The following is a 17,459-nucleotide window of genomic DNA, read 5'->3' as shown; positions in this document are numbered from 1 at the left end:
GAACGGCCCTTCATCCCCTCCTCGCCCCCGGCCTCCCAACCTAAACACCACTGCTTTTGAACACCTATGACATTTCACATTAGAAGATGGTCTTGGTAGCGAGGGGAGGGGAAAGCCGGTGATCTCCCAGAGTCCCCATCTGAGGTCTAACTGAGCCGCCTCTGGCTTTGGGACAGCAAATCTAAGTACATTTTGGACCTCAGGAACCTGGGGTAAGAGTCTTTCTCCATGAGGCTGTGTACTTTCCCCTGGGCTTGGTCGAAGCAGGTCAAAGATGGCTCTTGCATGTTCTTCCTCGTGGCTTCTCGGGTCTGGAAGTCTATGTTTACCTGGAGACACAAACAGAGAGCATGGTCACAGGCTCTCAAGGGCCAAGGTGCCTGGCGGCTGGTCCTAGCCACGTAATAACCAGTGACAGCATCTTATATATGTATGGTTATTGCTGCTTTTCAAACCGCTTTCATAGAGGTCCTCCCTTTCGATCCTAGAAAGAATCCTATGAGGTCTGAAGACCAGATATTCCTCATCTCAATTTATAGATAAGAACACTGAAGAAAAAAGATACTAAAAAGCTGGTCTGAAGTAATATGAAAAGTTAGTAACAACGCCAAGGCAAAACCCCAATTCACTTAACTCTTAATCCAGAGGCCTTTACAATGTCAAACAAAGAGTTAAACTCGAAACAGGTATGAATGCAGGTTACCTGAAGTAAGCTCGCCCTCTTGTCTTTTCTTAAATACTAAGAAAACAAATGCCCCAGGAAGAAACACCATGGTTAGAATGCTCATCTGTGCTCCAAGCAGCATTAAAAGAAGCCCACAGCACCCTGGCCACTGGCCAAAGACCTCCTGTGGCCCAAGTCAAAGCATCATTGAAGAGTTCTAGGTATGAAATGCACCTAAACTCGCAGATAGCCAAAGTTTTATAGCCGATACTTTTCTTCTGTAAAACCGTCCCAAGTAAAATTTTTGTTTTATATCTCAGAACGGCAGTACATAAAAATTTATTTTCTTATGATAAGTTATCATAAAATAATATAAATGATTATAATTATTCACTAATAAGCAGTGACAAATATTCCATAGGTGCTTTATCCCTAATACTCAGAGTAGTCTTGAAAGGTAGGTGATGTTATACCCTTTTACATCTGGGAAAATGTGATTCAGAGAAGTTAGGTAACTTGACCAAGATCACACAGCTAGTAAGTGGTGGAGCCGAGATTGGAACAAGAATTCAAAGTGGGTGCTCGTTCCATTAAAGCCATGTTGCCTCCCACTAGGAAACTAGCATGGATTCAGTGGTGTCTACCCTTGCAGAATCTCTATAGAAACAGAGCTCCCACAGGCATATGTTCAATGGACAGACAGCTAAAACACTCCTGATAGAGCTCTTTTTATACCAGCCCTTGGCTCTGCCCCTTCAAACGATCCCTTTTTCATCAAGAGCCATCAGAGCAAGGAGGCTCAGTTCAGAAGAAAGTCCCCATGGAGCCTGGCTCAGACCCCCACCAGGAAGGAGATGTGAGCCAGGAGCCATGGATAAGGGTGGGGCAAGATGCCCACTACCGCCAACACACCTCCCTCGGAGCCTGCACATCCACAAACTCCTCAAAGATCCTATGAGCCTTGGAGACCAGTTTTGCAGTTGACCTGGTCTTCTTGAACTCCTCGCAGGCCAACCAGAATTCCAGGTTCTCCTCGCTGAACTCCGTCTTCAAAAAGGCGCGGAACGCAGCCACCCCATCTGTGGATGTGGAGGGAGGTGGGGAAGAAGAGACATAGGAAGAAGCTTAAGCTCAGGAACTGCAGAAGAAAGAGAGGAAGGGAGTCATCACGGGAGAGGGGCCCTGACTGACTAGCCCCGAGTGCCCCTCCATATCCTCCTGGGGACTTTTCTCTTGGACACTTCGGTGGTCACTGCCTGGCCTCTAATGCAGAGTTGGCTGTCCCTTGGGTCTACTGGTGAGTCTGTGTTTCTAATTAGACTGAAGTAATGCATACAATCCATTCCTTACCATAATCCAAGTCAACCACCCTGAAAACAATCCAATCTGTTATAAGACAAACTAGAGAGAGGTATGAATTCCTCAGGGCAAATTCTCCACTAGGACCAGAATAATGTCTGAAAGTAAACACGTACTGAAATGCAGCTGGAAACACCATTCTAGCCCATGGATGCGGTTCCCAGCCTCTTTTAAAACACCTTTGAGGCCCCGTATTTTGATGGTTAATTCCATCGATAATTTATTTTAAAAGATCTTGCCTACCAAATTATATGTTTTAATTAAGATTAATTATAACTTTGTACTCAATGACTTAATAATTAATCTACCCTTTCATTTTTATTAATCAAGCATATTGCCAAACGAAGCCTCCAATCAGAGTAAGATGAGCAGGGTTATGTCCAGGTTACCGCCTGGACATAACATTCATTGATAACCTATGCATTCGATGAGAGGTTGGGGGAGGGGTTCAGCAAGGTGGCCCCTGAGTGGTGGCCGGTCCACATGTGACAAGAGCCATGGATTCTATCAGTGGACGCAGGGAGGACCTGAGGACCACAAGCCAGAGGCCCTCCCCTGCTGTAGTCAGGGAGCGTAAGGGAAAGAGGAATGGGAGGACCCATGGCACTGTGCATTTATCTAAAAGAAAAATGCAAAGTGACTTAGAACAGGGGTCCCCACCCCTGGGCTGCAGACCGGTATCAGCTGTGGCCTGTTAGGAACCTGACTGCACAGCAGGAGTTTATCAGCAGACTGGCGAGTGAAGCTTTATCCGTATTTACAGCCGCCCCCAGCACTAGCATCACTGCCTCAGCTCCACCTCAGATCATTAGGCATTAGATTCTCATGGGAGCACCGGTCCCTGGTGCCAAGAAGGTTGGGGACCGCTGACTTAGAAGAGTCAGTTGAAGAGCCTGCTGTTTTTAAACCAGCAGAGATTTAATTCCTTGAATGGGAGAATCGTTTGTTGTTTGTGTTCGATTTTGTTTTGCTTTTCATCAAGCAAAAACAGGTGCTTGCGAGCAAGCCGAATCCAGTTCCAGAGAAAGGAAGAAAATTACCTTTCTGCCTCCCTCAGTGGTATAGGTGAAGGAACCCAGCTAAGGAAACTGGCCTCACGCTATATAGGGTCCAGGCGTTCTCTCTTTTCATCTAAGTCCCAGCTTCGTTGGGTCTTCACGTGATTAAAGAGATAACACCTGTGAAACCATCTGAGCGACAGTGCTCCGCTTCTTCCATTTCGTAGAAAACAGATGCTTAGAGAAGTGGCCTGACCGAGTGCACACGAGTAATAATAATATGCAGCGTTAAAAACACACGAGGTATGCTGACTCCCAATCCAACGCAGCAATACTGCCTGCCCTCTCTGTTCACTCGCTCATTCATTCATTCACCCATTACGTGACCCAGGCATTCTGCTGGGCCAGGGGAGTGAGTATTTCAAGGTGAAGGAAGTGGCCGCCGTGTTCCAGTGCCATTCACAGGTCCCGCTAGATACAGCGTGAGAAGTGGTCATTAGATTCAGTGACGAGATTCGGCAACCCCCGGCAGGAACAGGCTTAGCGGTGTGATGGGGGCCTTAGCCATCCTGTGGTAAATACAGTGGAGAGTGAGGAGGGGGAAGTAGAAAGAGTTCATTTCGAAGTCTCTTGCAAGAAGGGAAGAAAAAGATCAGACAGCACGGCAGGAAGGAAGTTGCAGGTGAGAAAAGAGGGTTTTTTATTCTTTTGGGTTGTTTGGGTTTTGGGTTTCTTTCTTTCTGTCTTTCTTTCTGTCTTTCTTTCTGTCTTTCTTTCTGTCTTTCTTTCTGTCTTTCTTTCTGTCTTTCTGTCTTTCTTTCTGTCTTTCTTTCTGTCTTTCTTTCTTCTTTCTTTTTTTGTAAGACAGTCTTGAGTATGTTTAAATGTTAATCTAGTCAGAAAAGACCTGTCGAGCAGCAGTTGACGTTAAAGGAAAGTGTTTACTTGATAAAATGTTGCCCCTAGGAAGACGGAACAGAATTATGATGGAGGGCAAGAGGCGAGGCTGCATGTGAATGCAGGGAATTTTCTAGTTTGGGTGCATGAAAAAGGAGTTCCTATCCCATCTCAGATGGAGAGGGTGTAGGACCAAGGGGTAGCAGGGTTTTCGTTTTATTGATTTATTTGAGATCTGGGGCAGGGAGTTTTATTTATTTCCCATACGCCATGTTTTCTGCTGGGAATTTTACAGACACCAGCTCAATTTCTTTTCACAACGCTGATCCGTAGATAGTATCACTCTCATTTTCCACAGGAAGAAACGAAAGCTTACAGAAGTTGGAGAAATTTCCCAGGCGCAGAGCTGGCGAGAAGAGCCAAGTTTCCCTACTGGGTCCATCTGATGCCAGAGCAAGAAATTTCCAGATACGTGTGCAGGGAAAGAGCAAAGGAAGAGAGAGAGTAAAGATGCGAAAAATAGGATCTAGGAAAGGCAAATTCTAGAGAAGGAGGGAGAGGGGTCAAGAAGTGGAAGAACTTGTCTTCCTTAAAATCAAAAGGAGAGGAAAAGAAAGCGAGGTGGATGACAATAGAGAGAGATGATCAGGGAAGGGATGTGTTGGAGGTGAACAGCAAGTCGAACGGCCTTGACCTTCTTTATAAATTTGGGGTGCAGGCCGTCTGCCTCCATGTGCTAGGTTTTGGGGATATGGTATGAGTAAACCAGATGAAGTCGCCGCCTCACAGAACTAGCAAGGCAGTCTAGTGTGACAGACAGTAGCAATAATTTAAAATGATTTATCGAATAATCACATGTGCAGTGTGTGCTGTAGTGGGGACACATGTAAGAATGGAAAGAGTTTGGAACAGCTACTTCGGAAAAATTAATAAGAAGGTAAGAAAAGGGCAAACAATTATAATGATGTAGATTTTAGTTCCTGGGGAGGGTTATGACACACCAGGAAGGGAGCAAAACTTTTAGTTTTGGGGTACACCCATCATTCAAAGAGAGGAGCACCAGTTCCAGGCTAGTAAATATACCTTGAACTTGGAGAAGAGCAAGGATTTAGGACCTGGCAGATTTGGACAAAGAAGAAGGGGAGAAGGATAAACAGGAGGTTAAAAAACAAGTTGAAGCGAGAAATTTTAAAAACAACCACCACGGGCATTTAGTGACTGCTTACTTTGGGCCAGGCACCGCACCAAATGTTTTCTGAACCTTATTGCATTTGCTCCTCACAGCAAAGTTATAGCATTTTGGTCCTGATATTTTTGCCATTTCGTGGAGAGAAAAATGGAGCTCAGAGAAGTTAAGTAACGTGCCCAAGGTCACACAGGTAGTGAGTGGCAAGGACGCCAAACTACAAAGCCAACATTCTTATGTGAGACGGCGGTCCGGTCTCTGCACAATGGCAAGGCCCACTGGATGCACGCTGGAGTGGAGGGAGCGATTGCCAGCGCAGCGCCAGACGAGGAGGCCATGAGTAACACCACGGAGGGTGATGTTTCTAGGAATGATGACAACAGATGGATGAGGCAGGGAGAAAGTGAAAAGTCACTGAGGAAGGCGGAGGAGTATCTGAGAATAGAAAAACAACGCAGAGGCAAGGATGGGCATGGGCAGCAGAACTCGAGTGAATAGTACTGAAGGCAGCTGGGACTGTCTCGGCAGGGACGGGGACTTGGAGCAAAATGTCTGGTGAACTCACAGCCAGCTCATGATTATCTGGCAGCTTTTCGGAGGCAGCCTACCGAGCCCTGCCTGTCCCACCTGGGGTGGAAGAGCCACTGCCTCAGTCGGGACCACCGGTTCTGCTCAGAGGCAGCCCCATAATTATGACCTTGGACCGCACGTTCAGCGTGACTGAGTCTCGCCTGTGAAATGAGAGAGTTGGATCTGATGAACTCTCCCAGATGGAGCGTCGTAACTTAGACACGCTTGCATCAGACACAACTCTCAGCCGACTGTTCGATATCCTTCTCTTCATCGACGTCATCACATCATATATCGATCAAGGACTTGCCCCAGGCCAAGTTCTATGCTGTCCAATAGACACATATCAGCCCACTTCATCCTTAAGCCAACCCTATTATCAAGGCAGAGGTTCTGGAGTCAGACAGCCTGGGTTTGAGTCCTGCGCGACCTTGGAAAAGTGCCTTAACATCTCAGAGCCCAGGTCTTCTCATCTTGGAAAGTTTAAGTTAAATGTCTATGGTCATGTGGCCAGTAAGGGGTAGAAAGTGAATTTAGACACATCTAGGTGACTTCAGAGCCACTTAACCTGTCTTTCCTCTGGGGACCATTGCTGGGCCCCACGTTATCATTTCTCCAAAACAAGGATGGACATTGACCCCAAATCAGACAACCGTGCTGAAAGAAGACCACAGCAGAACAAACGTGTCATCTGACTCACAGGGCTGGGGATTCTCCCGTAGGAGGACACCTCTGCCATCAGCTTCTCTCAGGCCACTAGGTACCACAGATAACCTGGAATCTGCCTAAACTCTCTTACTTCCCACAGCACTGAGACCCACTCTAAGCATCATGCTCAAGATGCTGTGTCTTGTCACAGAGCAGATAGGCACATGTGCCAACTATGGCCTGGGGATGCTGCAAAAGCATGGCTCAATGACCTTGTAAAGCAGGCGGCCTCCTTCCAAAATATGGCCACCGCATTTCCAGGGCAGATTTTGGAAGGAGTGGGAGGGGAACCAAAGCAAATATGACATTTGCCATTAGCCTGGGATTTCAAGAGAAGAGCTCGAGGCAACGTGGAGGGCCTGGACCTGAGCCACAGCAGCATCTGGGTAAAGATTGCGTCAAAGACTCCGAAAAACATACCGAGCCTTGCACAGACTGGCCTGCGGCAGCCCTAATCCTCTCCTTGCCCACCCTCCTCAGCCCCAACCTCCCCGCTCCCTTTCATATGTCCAGGGCGGGCTCTGAGCAAGGCAGGCATGGAGGACTGTGCAAAGAGAATCCTCACCAGGGAACGATGGAAGTGAGAAAGGGGTAGAAAGCCTCTGACTGCTGCAGGACCCCTGCCCCTTCCTCAGAGCAGATGGCCTCGGGGGGCTTCTGTATGCAGACCACTGGTCCCCCACCTGACCCACCTTTCCTGCTTACGTGACCTAGCAAAGGAATCCTGTGGAACCCGAGCCGGCGGGATCTCTCCCCGTCTGTGGTTTCTCCTCCTTTCTGTCACCTTCTCCCTCTGCTCTGCAAGATTTTCATCTGGTCCCCTCCCTGACCCCTCAGCGTCTTTCCCTGGCTCTCCCCATTTTCTTCTGTCCTCTGTCCATTTTCACCCCCTTTTCCATCTTTCCCCTTCTGTCCACCAGGACCCGCCCCTTTTGCTTGTTCTTAAACTGGAGTTGGTTCAAAATGCAGGATGCTGGTTTATCCCTGAAAGGCTCATCTGCATCTACTGGCGTCTCTCGGTGTTAACTGCCTTGCTTAGCTGTACTTCCTTTGCCGGGGCCCTGATGCACCCCCTCCATGCACCCCAGATGCTGCTCTGTCCCCTCTACCCAGGGAACTGGAGTCCTCCCTCCACCAACCCCACAGACAGGGGGACAGAGTGACTTCTCTCTGATGCCTGAAGCTATTCTGCCTGGGATTGTGTCCTGACACACACTAGCTAAGTACGGCCTTGGGCGAGATGCTAGCCTCTCTGTGCCTCGGTTCTCTGTCAGTGACGTGAAGGCCTATCAGCACTTGCTCCGTGGGGCAGTGGGGACGATCCTGTTTACATAACCCCTGTAAACAGCGCACACAGCCTGACACTCAGACGGTGAGTGTTCCATACGTGTTGGTGACCATTATGCCGGCACTTCAGTGGTTTAAGGAGTTATCACACAGAACATGACATGCATTACACCCAAAAACAATCTTGGTCACTTAAAGGTGAACAGTTCATGAAATTGGAAGAGAAACAGGAGGATCTGCCTTTTTTGCATTTCACTTTGGTTTTCTTTGTAGGACCCTCTAAGAAGTCCAGGCTCTAAAAACATTACCACGTTTTTTGAGATTAGCATCTATCTAGTCGCAGAAGGGAAAGGCTTGTGTCCAGAATTCCTGGAACACTGGGCAGAATATTGGCGTCCTACTGAGCATGCGCACAACCTCCAAGAACACATCCCGTGGCCGCGCACGCTGCCTGCCGCCGGCATTCTCCCTATGGTTCTTTGATGCAGGGTGCTTACATAAGGAAGGAAACTGGGTCACTATGAATGAGCAGTGCAGCTGGTGCAGCAGGGAGGGCGGCTTAGGTAACAGTTCAAGGTCCAGGAGCCCTGATTTAGCTGGCATCGGGGGTGGGCTTAAGCCTAGCTCAGTTCCTGGCTTTGGAAAAATACAAGATCACAAGAATAATTTTTTTTTTTGAGCTCGCTGTTTACCAAAGTACAGTCCCAAAGACCAGAGTTCTCTCGCATCCTTGATCAACTGGAAAAAAATAAACTGGTGAATGGGTTTCAAGGTCGGACAGAGAACAGGAGAAGAAAATACATGTATAAAATCAAAACCGTTTTCATTCAGAACCAAGTTCACTAATTTAAAATTTATGATGAGAATAGCGTCAGGATCAAAGCCTTTCTTTTGAGTTATTGATAAAATAAACAAATAAATGTTTGTTTTGAAACATAACTGGGGCTAAGGAAGGTTTAGGTAGAGAAATTATCTAGAGAACAAACTATTTCCAGTTACTGGCATTTATTGGCAAGCAATTGGTATGCTAATTAGACTTCTGTCTTATAGTAACATAATTTTCTTCAATGATCTCTCCTTCGTTGGTGTATATATATAGCAAGATGATATATTATAATAGTAGTAGGATGTATAGTTGGTTGTTGGAGCCTTTGAGCCAGAAAGGACACGGGAGGTCTTAGGAACAAGGAAATGGTGCAGCTCAAAGGTCGCATGGGTTCTTATTCCTAAACCATGGTAGCAGAAGAGTAAGAACAGCCTGGGTCTTACAACTACTATTCCAAAATTCCTTCCTATTTTGTCAACCAGAAGCTGAATCAAGCCACGGAAAGAGCAAGCTAGAGCCTGTATCTGCAACTGCTATAAGACGTTAGCAAGGAAGTTGCCTATTAAACGAGAGGCAAACAAGCGCCCCTAACAAGGGAAAGGTTAGCCATTCAGAAGTGACTTTTTTAACACCAGAGAAGTATTATAAAACTCCATGTCCGCTCCTCTACAGTCTGAATGATTTCATAAATTAAGTGTCCAGGAATATTTGTCTCATTGGTTTGAACAAGAAGACCACAGGGAGTCTCAAGGAGGGCACATATCAGATTCACCTACTGGGCTTTTAAAAACTACCTCCCAGAGGGGTTCTCTTACGTACATTGAGGACGAACTGGGAAGGGGTGAGGAAGGGCTGCCAGAACTTCATGAGGCAAAGAGGGTGAGGTATTATGGGATTCGAATAAGCCCTCCTGTGATTCTAACATGGCCCCACCGACCGCCAGTGTTCGACCCGCAGCCGTCTGGGGGCACAAGAAACTGACAGCATCTCTAGCATATAGGAGGCATGAAATGCCTGTGTTCTCAATGAATTTAATGTTGTGTTATAACAAAAATAATAAAATAGTTATCTCTTATGGAGCTTCTCTGTGTATCAATAAATCGTCATGCTCAGCCTTTCACAACTGTCGTCACGTTTAATTCTCACAAGGACTCTATAAGCTAAGTCTCATCGCTCTCCTTTTACAGATGAGGAAAGCGAGGTTCGCAGAGTTTGTGTCATTTGCCAAAGGTCATGTAGCTGGGTAGGGACAAGATGGGTATTGGAGGCCTGTCTAATTGCTTTCATTCGAACATTTTTCAATAAGCTTTTAATAGTTGCCTTTTATAGTCCAGGCTCTCCTATAAAGGGTAAACAGATCCACGTTCCTGGGTGCAGGTAAAAATTACAACAGTGTAGAGAGGATGGCGAGGAGAAAGAAAAGTTCCTTTTCCACCTACCTCTACTTCACATATTTCTATCTAATGCTCATCCTCAACTTATCCAGAAAGCACACCTACCATATTTATTTCCACTGCAAACACCTTCCACCATACCTGCTACATATGTGGAATCTGCGATACACAGATGACCTACCATCAAAGGGATGTGCGGCCTGAGAACTCTGGGAAGCTGTGATGCAGCCTTTAGTGTGTTTTTTTGGAAATTACAGACCACCTGCCCTACCGAGCACTAAACCGAGATGCTCTAGGTTCATGCTTGTACATACTTGTGTTTCAGAGCAGTGTTTTCCAAGCTTCAGTGAGCAGAAACGTTACTGGGGAGCTTGAGGAAAAGAGAGAGCTGGGCCCCATCTTCAGAGATTCCGATTCATTAAGTCTGAGGGAGAACCCAAGAATTTTCATTTCTCGCCAGCTCTCCACAGGGTCTAAGAAATCCTTCCTTGGATCGCACTTGGAGTTACACTGTTCTAGAGCCTTTGGCTTAGAGAGGGATGTGGGGTGGGCTGAGCAATAAATGAAACCTGATTTCTAAACTGTATATTCTAAAGCTAAAGACCGTTTGGACGAATAATTAAGGAATTTCGTGAGATGGTAATTTTAGTGTTCGTTTGTTGATTTTGGGTTTAGGCTTGGTGGCTGTGTGACCAGGTCAAGTCATTATATTTTTCTATATCTCAACCGTTATCCCAAAAAAAGGCTAATTTTTAAAAATTAAAAGCTTTTTTATTGGTCTCCTTTTCTCAGCGATGGATGCTAACTCCGAAAATGCAAAAGAGCTTTCAACTGTACTATTCCACTAACCTAGCCTTCCCTGGGTCTGGCGAGGACAGGTCAGCGTAGACCAGCCATGCTCCGCGCAAAAATAACGAAACGAAGCCAAGGACCGAAGAGATGCCTGGGCCGAGGGGCCCTGTCATCCAGGGATGGGATCAGGCTGAAAGGGGTGAGAGGAAAGGGGAAGGAACCCTGTCTACACCTGCACCTTAAAACTGGAGTGAACCCAACTTTTATGTCTAAAAAACAAAGGAAGGAGAGAGAGAGAGAGAGAGGAAGAGAGAATTGATTCAGTTAAGGACTGAATGTCCCACTAAAAGCTGGATGAATAACAAGCATATGCCTGAACCTGGTGAGGAATGAAAGCAGAGACACAATTTGGGGCCTTCGCTCTCCCGGGTATGAGCCATAGAGACAGAAAGGCTTCTGGGTACACACACACACACACACACACACACAGGTGCACACGCACAGCCTAGGGGGCAGACTATGTGCACAACTCAGATACCAACTGTAATTGCCACTGGATGAACAGGAAAATGACGCCAAATTAACGCACATTAGAAATCCTTCCCTATCTAATGAAGCCATCAGCAATTTTAATTTCATTTTTCATTTGTTAGTTAAAAAAGAGAGAGCACTCAGCAAGTGATTATCTCCCAGACCTCCGTGGGTGCTTCTTCAGCTTCGCACTTGCACTTGTCAGCAAATGTGATCAGAAATAAAACTGCTCCAAATATTTGCCCTCCAGATTTTTTTTTTTTCAGGTTTAAAAAATAGTGAACTTGCTTTCTTTTTTTCTTTTTTTTCCCCGAGATTGGAATCTGTGAGGTGCTCCCTGCACAGTGGGACCCTACCAAGGAGAGGAAAAGACGTCATAACACGGGAGTCCCGGATGCTCCAGCCATTTCGGCTTGAAAGCAGTTTTACATAACCCTGCAGGCAGCGCTGACTCAAACCACCTGCCCTAAGGTGACTAGTTACTGCCAAGGCTTGCTACAGACAGCCTTCTCGAACAAGAGGGCAGAATCGGATCCAGCCTCCGAGATGTCCTACTCCAGGTCCTTGACAGTAAAGACGAGGGCTTCCATCAAGGCCGCCCAGCTGTTGAGTAGCAGAGCTGGGTCAAAACCTTACTCCCAGCCCAGGTTCTTCTTCATTGTGCAGGAATACGTTCCCTGATGAAATGGAAACAATGCTCTAAACTGAAAAGCAGCCTTTCTGCCCCCAGAAGTGAGGACTTCTAACACTGCCAGATAGAATTTAAGAGGAGCACGGATGCTATCTGAAATCTTAAGGCCCCCTTGCCTGCAGTCAGCACACTGCATGATCTCTTGTGTTATTTGTATGCATGTCTGTTTTCTCAGAAAGTTGCACTGTCTCACCAGGGAGGGACTATCTAGTCGTCAGCCAACCAACTGCTCGTCATAGACTTTGTACATAACGAATATTCGATACACCTCTTTAAAAGTAGATGAGTGCCCCAGACACCCAACAAAGCAAGGATAGCAAGTATATTCCGTGGATTGAAAAATAATTATCTAAATTTTCTGAAATAGAAAACTTGGGGAGGACAACTTGCCTAACTATGGAGAATTACCAGGGAGTAAGTTCTAGACTAATGCACATTTTCCCGGAGCCCAGTCATTCAGTGATTCTCCTTTCTTTACTTTTTTAGGACATTTTGTTGTCTTAATTGAAAGCCTTGCACACCTCTGATCAACCACTGTCCCTCCTAAGGGACCAGCACACACGCAATCCCTGCGGAGAAGCTTCGTCAGCCCTAATTGAGTCACAATACTAACCTAAATTAATTAGACTTTAGAAAGTTGTCAATGCTCTTAAAGGTAACCTGAGCTCTGACTCCTGCACAGCCTTCACGGGGAGTAAGTGTTCAAGTTCTAAAATCTTGAAATCCTGCTGGTGACCCCTGAACAAAGACCCCTTTCTTCTCAAAGACATTCACTCCATTGGCTTTTTATTTCCATGCCGCACAGAAATAAAAACAGAACATCAGACTCCAAGAAGAATCCCAGAACTTCAAAGTATAAAAAGCCTATTTCTGTAGTAGTTTTCCAAAGAAGCAATCTGGCGTCAGCTTCTCGCCCCTTAGTGGAATCTCCAGCTCAGCAGAGTGTCACAGAGTTCCTGGAAACCAAAAGCATCCCAGACAGAAGCGGAACCAAGTGTCTTCAGGTCTAAAAGTCATTGAATCAAACAAATAAAATTAAACCTCTTAAATCTCCAGGTCTTGCCACTGCAGTAACCCAAACATACTCAAAGCTTCCATCCATTCATTTGACCACCAAAAACTGTCTATAACAGCTTAACGTTAATACTTGGCAGTAAAATTTGCAACTTTATTCTCAAGGCATCTTTATTTTGCCTTTGATAAGTAAAAGCATCATTTAAAAAAGAGCTACCACCATATTCTTATAAAACACCTTTGAATCGAGAACCCAAACTTATCCAAAGGTGTCTTCCTATAAAGATCCTCATATCCGGGTGACAGGTGGCACACAGGTATTTCTATCCCCATTTTAAAATGAGGAAACAGCCTCAGGGACTTGGCCTAAGTGAGTCAGTCATGAGCCTGAAATAGAAATGAAACTTCAAGATGACCTTGAATCAAATCCAGCCAGAAAAGGTGTAAACTGCTAGTGATACTCGTTTCGCCTAACCAGACTCCAGAAAATAAGTCAGAATAGCCTCATAAACAACAGGCATGACTGTCAAACCCTAAGCATTATCATACATATGCCATTACTTTGGCAAATGAGCCACATAAGCTTCTGTTTGGGGGGATAGCCATATGTTATATATGCTGTCTCTACACTGCCTCGTTTTCCTTCCTATGTGTAATCCATAGACGCTAAAATGACTACTTGTCTCACGAAACTACTTGCTGCAATATGTGCTTATCCTTGGTTTCACATTTCATTGTAAAATCTAATGAAGAATTTTTCTTAATTGGTATTAGGATCAGAGGCATAGTCAGAGGAGACTGCTCATACAGTTGAAAGCAAAGTCACTTCTAAAGACGTCTTCTAAAGACCGAAGGACTCCGTCAGGACCACTCAACTATCTAGGAGCTGAGCCGGGTCAAAATCGAGAACACGGGTCTGACTACGAAGCAACACCCTTCACTTTGTCGGTCCCCCATTCAGTGGAAACAAATCTCGAAACTAGAAGCAACCCTTTTGTTCCCGGATCAATCAGGACTTCTAACATTGACAAGATGAATTCCAGGGGAGCACCAAATATCTGTGTGAAACCTTCTTGTCTCTTCAAAAGCCCTTTCTCAGCCCTGCTTTCCCACTGCCATGTATCTGACGTTCCTCCAGTGAATTTGGACTTGCTCGTGATGAGAAAAAAGACGGGGCCGAAAAGTCTGGCCACCATCAAAGTGCCCTCCCCACATCGAAACATGCACAACTATCTCTGCTCTGTGGGAGACGAAAGGCATAAAAGATGAGGAGAAGGGAAAACGGAAGAGGAGCCATGGCAGAAGTGCGTCCTAGCAAAACTTGCACCCTGCTACAAATTGAGGGGTGTAATATAGCGGGGGCAGGAAACTCCCCCAATCAAAAGCAACAAGAAAATCAAAACTCTGCCAACTCGAGCAAATAACAAAATTCGCAGACTATTCATTTCGCTGAGAGTAACCCGAGGCTCTCCAGTGGCTTGGCGGGAGGTCATTCAATTCGTAAATAAGATTTGGGATGGACCGGGACTCTCTCCTTCCTTTTGAACACATCACTCCAACTCCCTAAGCTAAATTCTTTCTTGCTTAAACCTCTGAGAACGTGAAGGCTCCTTGGGACCACATCTTCAACCCAGAAAACAGAAAAGAAGGCCCTCTTTCCATTCCATGTAAATTATGTTTTGTTATCTAAATGCCTATCTAGACAGGGGGTTCCGTGAGGGCAGGGACTGGGGCTGTCGGGGACACCTAGCACGGTACCTGGATCATGGTGGGCATTTGGTGCACCTCTTACTAAATGGATGATTTGCCGTAACAGGATGAAACCTGAATTCTACTTACACTTATGGGAGAGAAGCACATCAAAGGAATCTGCCCACCTTGTGGCTTCTTCCGTGGATAGTCTCCTAGAAAAGAAGAAACGTCCCTCTTGAATATTTCTGAAATGACCATCTCCTTTAACCACCGCCGAGGTTTACTTAGGAGAACGAATCAGAATAACTGGGGTCAAACGAAGACCATGCCCGGATCCCTGAAATTCTGTCACTGTAAATTTGTATATTCTGAAGTAACTGATAGAAGAAAATCCCAAAATTGGAATTCAGTGAATTTAGTATATTGACTTTCAGCCTGAAAAACAAAGCTAAGTAAATCAATGATTTAAAAAGGTCAAGATAACAATGGAAAGAAGCTGATCTTGGAGTCAGAAAAGTTAGGCTGAACTCATGACTCTTACTGTCGCCTTAATTTCTTCGACTTTGGGGGGACAAGTACACCCATCATGGAACCTGCGAATGTTAAATGAGGTAACATCAGTGACATCCTGTAACCCAGTGCCAGCAGTAGAGGCACTGAATCCAGGTTATCTGAACCTAAGCAGATCTTGACAGTAGATTGGAGTGTTCGATTCCAAATCAAGAGCTCGGATTGACAACTAAGTAGAATCAAAAAACGTCCTTCACCGCGGCTTTGTCAGAGTGGTGAGTAATGTGGTTTTCTTAAAAGTGAAAGGAGTAAAAAAAGTATTCTGCATTAAGTCATATGTTTTGAAAAGGAAAATGAACATTTTCTCTCGTGTCCAGGGATATAAAGGAAGCTGCCAAGAGGCAGGGGGTCCAAATCTCACTAGAGAAGACTGGGTCCCACACAGTGGGCACCCAGGGGTGCCAAGCGCCCATGCTGCTCACTACTCACTTCAGAGCACGGTTGGGTTTGTCGGGAAGAATCGCTGTGAAATCACTACACGAGTCTGACTTGTGAGACAGGCATCCCAGTCGAGTCCTCATCCCTTTGTTCCTGCAACAAGCACAGGGGCAGAAGGACGGGGACTGTCATGATAATAGCTGTCAGCTCCACAAAGAGCCCCCGGAGCTGCTGCCGAAGGAGCCAGCACTGCCTCCCCGCTCCCCGTCCCTCCCCGGGCGGCCCCTGAAGATTTTATGAACAAGAGGAGAAACACCTAGAAGATCAAGGGACACTCTCACTCCCTGTCTTGACTACAGGAATAGTAATAGGTCCCCTGCCCCTAGAGGCCTAATGCTTTTTAAAGCTGACATGCGAGTTGATGGTAAGTCGATGAAGGTCGTTAGCTTGGAAGAATTTCTAAATTAGGATTCTCTGTAGGGAAAGGAAATACAGTGATGACAAAATAACAATCCACATTTTGTTCACCCATTAGGAGCTCAAAGGAGCAGCAGTAGCAGCTCCTGACTGCAAAGCTCCCGAGGAGAGTAGAGGCTGCTCGTATGAGATATGGGTGCGTATCACGGCGTCTCAGAGCACTAAGCATGGGGCTTCGAGGCAGGTCGCTTCCGACTCACGTTCTTCCCACTCATCCCGCAAACCTGGGGATATACACGAATGGCTACAGGCCAGCAAGGACCGATGCCTGCAGGTGAGGACGAGGGCCACTGGCACACGCGGCCATGAAGAACCCGCGTCCCCTTGGTCAGTTCTTCTGTTTACTCAACTAAGCTCTCGCATTCCTATTTATATTTTGGGTTATCGCAATCGGCATGTTTGAAAGTTTAACATGCATGTTGAAAACTCTCACACATTTTATTTTCCTAAGGGCCAGACACTTGAATAGTTATCCGCTGCGGAGAATCCAGTGAGAACTTATGCTGATGTCTCTTTCCAATTCCCAATATTAGCCTCCTTTTACTTTTAACCAGAGATTGGCGAACTACAGCCTGTAAGATGCCCGTTTGTGCAAATAAAGTTTTATGAGAACGCAACAACCCCCATCTGTGTACATATTGTCCGAAGCTACTTTCAACCACATGGGAAAAATTGGATGGTTGCAACACAGACCATATGACCCTAAAAGCCAATAATATTTACTTTCTGACCCTGGACAAAATAAGTTTGGTGACCTCTGACCTTTAGCCATGGCAACCCCTCGCATGGAGGGCAAAGGTAAATGGAGAAATTTGGTGTAATAAGATCAGGACTTAAGAATGACTTATAAAAGGGGACTGCCAGGCCACATTGGGAACAACCTTCTGCGGAGATGGTCCTAGAAGATGTCGCACCCCATGTGAAATGGAGGTCCCTCTAGCCTGGCTTCCCATTTCTCCTTTTCACAAATCCTAAGCAGAGACACTAGAGGGTCATCCATTTCTATCTCTTCCTTTTACTTGAAATGGGTTTTTATCCCCAGGGTAATTGTCCACAGAAATCTAACAAATGACTGGCCGGGTTGGTATTATATTCGGTGAGGACAGACGTCTGTATTCCACAGCCCTTCTCCGAGGAAGGAGACTTTCAAGGCTGGAACACTCAAGTTCCCAGAAACACCGCCTCTCCTCAGAAAACTGGGCCCGCGTGTCCCCGTCTCAGCCGGGCGCATCGCGAGGCCATCGACTGCGTGGCATTGCAAAACGATGACCATAGCCATCCTCTGTCCCGCGACAGTGAGCATCTGGTGTCCATTCACTCTGACAAATCACAGGGTGCTCTGACACCAAGGCCGTGCAAGCAACTGCTCAAGGGCCCTCCAGTCATCCCATTCCGTGAATTCAAGGAAAGGGGGTGCTCGGGCTG

General features: G+C 46.1%; 1 protein-coding gene across 1 annotated transcript in view; it reads right to left on the bottom strand.

Annotated features, from left to right (window-relative positions):
• Nucleotides 1-94: 94 nt before the first annotated feature.
• The window catches only part of RGS8 (regulator of G protein signaling 8), a 23,979-nt gene continuing 6,614 nt past the window's right edge, over nucleotides 95-17,459 (bottom strand). The window contains exons 3-6 of the mRNA XM_011361205.2: nucleotides 15,609-15,710; nucleotides 14,757-14,821; nucleotides 1,577-1,743; nucleotides 95-329 (exon numbers count right to left, since the gene is read on the bottom strand). Of these exons, the coding sequence (XP_011359507.1) occupies nucleotides 147-329; nucleotides 1,577-1,743; nucleotides 14,757-14,821; nucleotides 15,609-15,710 (517 nt within the window). The 3' untranslated portion in view covers nucleotides 95-146. The remainder of the gene's footprint in view (nucleotides 330-1,576; nucleotides 1,744-14,756; nucleotides 14,822-15,608; nucleotides 15,711-17,459) is intronic.

This window comes from Pteropus vampyrus, unplaced genomic scaffold (assembly GCF_000151845.1).
Source record: "Pteropus vampyrus isolate Shadow unplaced genomic scaffold, Pvam_2.0 Scaffold65, whole genome shotgun sequence".
In the NCBI taxonomy this organism is placed as follows: Eukaryota; Metazoa; Chordata; class Mammalia; order Chiroptera; family Pteropodidae; genus Pteropus; species Pteropus vampyrus.
The sequence above is the reverse complement of the archived record's forward strand: the minus strand, read 5'-3'. Positions and strand labels throughout refer to the sequence as shown.